This window comes from Mandrillus leucophaeus, unplaced genomic scaffold (assembly GCF_000951045.1).
Source record: "Mandrillus leucophaeus isolate KB7577 unplaced genomic scaffold, Mleu.le_1.0 Scaffold1183, whole genome shotgun sequence".
Classification (NCBI taxonomy): domain Eukaryota; kingdom Metazoa; phylum Chordata; class Mammalia; order Primates; family Cercopithecidae; genus Mandrillus; species Mandrillus leucophaeus.
In genome coordinates, this window is record NW_012100132.1 from 80,186 (window position 1) to 86,158 (window position 5,973).

The 5,973-nt window shown below is 58.1% G+C and overlaps 1 protein-coding gene across 3 annotated transcripts in view; it reads right to left on the minus strand.

Annotated features, from left to right (window-relative positions):
- Positions 1 to 5,973, minus strand: part of ADAMTSL2 (ADAMTS-like 2) — a 42,026-nt gene that overhangs the window by 14,959 nt on the left and 21,094 nt on the right. For all 3 annotated transcript variants that reach the window (XM_011965333.1, XM_011965326.1, XM_011965340.1), the window contains exons 10-11: positions 4,633 to 4,990; positions 3,406 to 3,778 (exon numbers count right to left, since the gene is read on the minus strand). In XM_011965333.1, coding sequence (XP_011820723.1) covers positions 3,406 to 3,778; positions 4,633 to 4,990 — 731 coding nt within the window. The remainder of the gene's footprint in view (positions 1 to 3,405; positions 3,779 to 4,632; positions 4,991 to 5,973) is intronic.

Below are 5,973 nucleotides of genomic sequence, written 5' to 3' on the forward strand. Positions count from 1 at the left end.
AAAAAAAAAAAAAAAATTGGGGGTGGGTGGGGGATTTCCCAAGACCCTGTCACCTCAGAACAAAAGTTTCCTGGAAATCTGGAAACCTGTCCCAATGGGGGCCACTCAGAGCACCCAGATCGGGATGAGTAAGTCCTTTTAGGGAAGGGAGAACCTGGAAGACCAACCCTTAATGTTTGATTCAGAAAACACTAAACTGTGCTGACCAGGTCCCTACCTACTTTCAACAGCTTTAAATTCTCCCCGAGAACAAAAAGAAACGAAAAGATCCAACCCATGCCCCTCCACCCCACCCATGGAGGCGATCCGCCATCTTTATCTAATTACACGCTCTGAGCCAGCAGGCAGCATGACTCATGCCTGACTCAAGAGAGAGCGGGCCTGGTTCAAAATAACCCTTTGGATTTTAAGCACCAAAGGTATTTCTGGAGGGGCTGCCCACACACTCTTCGCAGCAGCACGTGTGGGGCATAGCAGATGCAACTCTCGAACATAACCCTGCATATATTTGCACAACAATGCAACGCCTAGCAGGTTCCGTTCTTGGAAGTAGCACAAGGAAATGGGACACCCAGGAAATCGCTGAAGCACCAACCCGTCGCTCTCCTCCATCTGGAAGGAAGACACTGCCCCTCTCAACTGTGAAAGTCAGAGCTGCTAGACTGGGGCTGGTGACGCCCGTGGAGTCACCACCAGACCGCCTGTCACTCCTCGGGGTCCTTCGCCCAGCTGCCTGGGCAGACACAGGCTCACGGGCTCCCCAGGCAGGAGAAGCTCTGAAGCCACCGTGTTTGTTTATACACAAGCCAGAAAGTGCTCTGTTCTTCTCTCCCCCTAAGGCTTCGGAGAGGGACTCCGCGTCTCTGTGTCTCAGACGCTTGTTCTCAAAGTCGGAGTCTGGTGACAGGGGCCCCTCCCTTGATTGTTTGAAGCTTTTCTGGAAAGATGAAAATAGCCTTTCCTTTCTGGGCTGCCCCCTTTGATTTTGCCTTCTCTGAGCAGACACGACTTCCTGTGTTTGGACAACGCGGCCGAGACGTGGCTATTTTGGCCCTGGTGGTTTCCCCCGCTGCCTCCCTCTGCCCTTTATCTCTCCAGGCCATCTTTGGTCCCTGGGCGGCAGCATCCTTTGATGGAAGGCCGGTCGGGGGAGCAGTGGCATCTCGGCACTCGGGAACTTTCTGAGGGCTGACAACCTAGTTGATCAATCCTTGAGGCCCCTGATAGGCGCTGGAAATTCAATATATCCTGGGGCGGGGGGCTAGGAGGGGAGGGTAAGAGTCAACCAAGATGGGGCGGGAGAGATTCTTTACAAAGCGGCTTGACGATCAGAAAGCTTGTGCCATGACCCTGGCCTAAGGATCACTGAATATTTGACCTGGTGGGCCCTAAGGGCACCCCCTGACAAGCCCCTCAATGAGAGATGGGGAAACTGAGGCCCAGAGGAAGACAGAGATGCTCGACTCACATGGTGTCCATGCCTTTAGCCAAATTCCACAGTGAGGTCTTGGTGCCACCCTGATAAACCTTTTCAGAGGGCTCTGACTGGCAGAGAGCTGGCCTCCCTGACCCAGGCAATGGGTCCTGAAAGGTGCCCCCCCCAACTGCTGCCACTTGGAGGCTCAGTTTTCTACTAATAGCTTCTGCTTACGGGAGGCCTTACCGTGTGCCCCACACACAGAATACCAGGTAATGCCCTGGACCGCCCTGGGAGGTGAGGAGGGCCCACGCTGAAGATGCAGACAGACTGGTAGCCTTGAGCAGTGCCATTCCCACGGGCAGGCACTGTCTGGGTCCATCCCTCCCGTCCTTTGCCCAGGGTCCCCTATCAGACTCAGACATTGTACCCAAAGCAAGGCCTGGACTCCCCACCCGAGTCCTGAGAACCAGTCAGAGGCCCCACCTGCCCAAGGCTTTGAGCATGTCAGGGTAAAGGGTGAGCAGACAGCCCTGTGCCACCCCTGTGGGAAGAGGGGTAGCCGGAGGAGGCTCCGGGCCCCACTCTGTCCACATCTGCAAAGTAGGGTTCCGCCCAGAGCCTGCCAGAAGTGTCCAGGACATCCTCCCTGTGCCCCGCAGCCCCAGGCACCTCAGGGGCCTCAGAAAACAGTTTGAGCAAAGGGGCAGGCATGCCCTGGGGCCTCCTGGCTCACCAGGGAGGCTGGCTTCGTTGCTGTGGTCCCAGGGCTGGATGGGTGGAAGGGTGGCCCCAAACCACATCACCTCGAGAGTGAACCCTGAATCTCCCATCAAATTCAGTCCCTGAGTCCCAAGAAGACCCACTCAGCACTCCCGGCCCAGGCCGGGTTCAGTCCATGCTTGCATCTAAAGTCAAGGGGCTTGGGCTGCACCTCAGAGAATAAACCCAAATACCAGTGGGCCCATGCCTGCCTCCAACCCCCACTCAACGCCGGTTTAAAATAGCTCCCAGGTGCACGTGAGTTGCTGGGAGAAAGTGTGGGGACCTTCAAGGGGGGCCCACCCTCTATCTGGGGGTGGGGGGAGCTTATCACCAGGGACTGTGCTCCAGTAGAGACATGGCAGGTCTGGGGTCACCCCGCTCACAGCTGGCCCCTGACCCAGGGATGCTCCCAACCTCAGGCTCCCCCAGGTCTAGCTGTGACTGCCCAGGCATCCCCAGCTGTGACTGTCCAGACATCCCTGGCTGTGACTGCCCAGGTGCCCCCAGACGTGGCTGCCCATGTAGCCCCAGCTGCGGCCTTGGCTCTGGACGCCTGGCCCCGGGTGGACTCTCTCATGGCCCTCGCCAGCTGCAATGCCAACCTTGTTCTTCATCCCTGATTTCAGGGTCGTGGAGGAACCGACCAGATCCTCTCCAGCCCTTGCTGAGGCCTGGGGCTGAGGTACTCTGCACTTGGGAAGCTGCCTGGAGCTCTGCCTCCTCCTAAAGGCGTGTATGCCATGACTGTCCAGACTTAGAACTCAGGGGTCCCAGGTCCTCGGGCTCTGGGACCTCAAATACACCGCTAGCCCTCTCTGAGCCCACAGTAGCCACCCCACTGCTAAGGGCGGTTGTGACAACGGCATGTGTCCGTGCATATAAAACGCTGAGCTCTGTCCCTGGCTCACAAGCAGTGCTCAAAGCTGTTATCTTCCAGCCTCCCTTCCCCGCATCAGCTGCACACATAGGGGCTCAGCCCTGGATCCTAATCCACGGACGTAACTTTTGGGGAAAACTCACTCCAGTCCAGGCCTCTGACTTTCTGCTCAGATCCACAGGGCAGTGAGTGGAGAACCCCAGGAAGAAGGGGCCCTCTCTCCTCTATCTCTAGGACTCCAGCCCTTCTGGCCAGACCCCCCACAGTGGGGCCTCACTTTCTACCTGGCCTCGGCCCCCTCCTGCCCCCGAGGGCCCTGGTCAGGGCTCAGGAAAGTGCTTCCTACCTGGCCTTGTGAGTCCTGTTCCCGGCCGAGGTGGGCAGGCTGGTGCTGACATTGGGGAATGGGGCCTCGGCGGAGCTGTTGGCAACCCTGTCGCTGCTCAGCTCCAGGTAGGACCCGTTGAGCAGGTAAGCGCCAGCCCCCTCGTTCTCTTCATAGTCCACGAAGAAGCTCTCGGCCAGGGAGCTCCTCGGAGAGCCCTGTGCAAAGATGCTGTTCACAGTCTCATTGAGGGTGAAGTCCTTCAAGTCAGAGCCTGTGCCCAGCAGCTGGTCGGAGATGGCATTAGCCGAGAAGAACTCCTGGGAGGCGAAGTGGGTGTCAACCTCTTGGTCATCCTTGTCCCCGGCGAGAGGAGTCCCTGTGACGTTGAGATCTAGAGAGGAGACAGGTGGCTCAATCATGAGTGCACCCCAGCCCTGGGGGCAAGGGCTGCCCTGGGGAGGGGACCTGGACGAGGGGCGATGGAAACACCGAGCTGAACCAAGAAGCTTCCAGAAGGAAGGCTTCTGCCCAACTAGAGGATAAAATTCGGCCAAGACGGAGGCACGAAGCGCACCTGGACCATCTCTCGCTGACGGACTTCTGCAGTGGATTGACTAGCATCCCCCCAAAATTCATAACCCGCCCCCGGAACCTCAGAGTGTGATCTTATGTGGAAACAGGGTCATTGTAGATATAATGAGTTAAGAATCTTGAGATGAAATGATCGTGGACTGAGAAATATCCTTATCAGAAAGGGACACACAGAGACACCGTCACAGAGGAGGAGGCCCGTGAGGAAAAAGGCAGAGGCCAGAGTGACACGGTCACAACCAAGGGGCACCTGGGGCCCCCGAAGCTTTTGCTCCCTGTGGTGTCTCAGCTGAGGCGAGACCAGGTGCTCGCTGTATGAGCGATGGGATGGGCGAGAGATCAGACCGTCCCAGGTTTGACTCCCAGCTCCTCCATGGTGGACTGTGTGACTTGGCCAAGCCACTTCCTCTTTCTAAGCCTCAGTCTCCTCATCCATCAAATGGGGATAACCACATCTACCTCAAAGAATGCATGGACAGAAGGACCTATCCCAAGTACTTAACCTGCGCTTGCCCAGAGGACATCTGCAGGTACTTGGCAGCTCTTACGAATCTCCTCTGTAGGTTTGCAAAGGGCCTGAGACCCCTTCCCCAAGATCTCCTTCCCTGGGCTGCCTCCCGGGCCCCACCCCCATGCCTCCCTCCTCCTGGTTACCTCGGAAGCCCTTGCCCCTGGGGGGCCCCTCGCAGGCCCCGCCGCCGGCCTGCTCGCACACCTCGTTGGTCTCCTGGCCCTGACTCGGGCCCAGCTCCATGTCCAGGCCCGGGTGGCCGAACAGCCGGTTGTCCAGGCCCAGCCGCTCTGAGGAGGCTTGGCCGTAGAGGGAGCCGTTGTGTGGGACGAAGCCCATCAACCCGGCCCCATCCAGGCCCTGGCTCTCAGCGCTCTCGGAGGCGGGCTCGGAGAAGCCGTAGTAGACCGGCTGGGGGCGGCGCTCGTGCGGCTCGTGCGGTGGCTGCAGCAGCGTGTACTCAAAGGTGATGGAGGGGCTTTTGCCATTCTGGTTCCACACCTAGAGAAAGAGAAGTGGGGCCCCAGCCCCTCCTTACTCTGTCCAGCCCCTTCCCCACCAATCCGCTTCCCACAGAGCTGCTGGGAGGATTGCCTGCTGTGTGTGACTCACAGCTGAGTCCCCCCAGGAATGACACTGCGGGCCCAGCCCAACACAGCGTCCCTGCCCCAGGGGCATCCAAGTCAAAGCCTGAGAACAGGGCGGACGCTGGAGCAGTGTGGTCGGGGGAATGGCCCGCCCTGGGTACAGGTAGCAAGAGGCAGGCTGTATGTGGAGAATTTAAGTAATGAAGTCAACTAAAACCTGGCTTGCATTTTCTCCTCACCACGTGCTAGAAATCCTAAGTAATTAGTGTCCTTCTCCCATCACCCTCCAACCCAGAGCCCCACCGCGCAGGCCAGCGTGGGAGTACAAAGACCCAGGCTCTGCCTCAATTCGAGACAACAATGAAGGCTCATCCCCGCTCCAGGGCTCCCTGTGGGATGGGCTGAGGCCGCTGTCAAGACCCCGGGGCAGCCCGGCTTCTCCCTCTGCAGACCCCTGCTGCCCCTCTCTCTAGGAGTTGCTCTTTCCAGAGATTCCAACCAAAACCAGCTGGTGTCAGGAGCAGGGAGGCCTAGGAAGCAGACTCTAAAATGAGGTGTTGGAGAGGATCACCTGCTGGCAGAGGCAATGAGGGTCCATCTGGGAGTGGCTGGAGCACGAAGACCCCCCGAAGACAATGCCGTTGTGAAAAGGTTCACCGCTAGGGAACTGAGAGGGAATGCCGGTGAAAGGAAAGGCACTATTGGTGTAATAGCTCAAGTGTTTGAGAGTTGTCTGGGGCAGGGGTAGGGATTAAAAACTTGTAAAGGGGCCGGGCGCGGTGGCTCAAGCCTGTAATCCCAGCACTTTGGGAGGCCGAAACAGGTGGATCACGAGGTCAGGAGATCGAGACCATCCTGGCTAACACGGTGAAACCTCCTCTCTACTAAAAAATACAA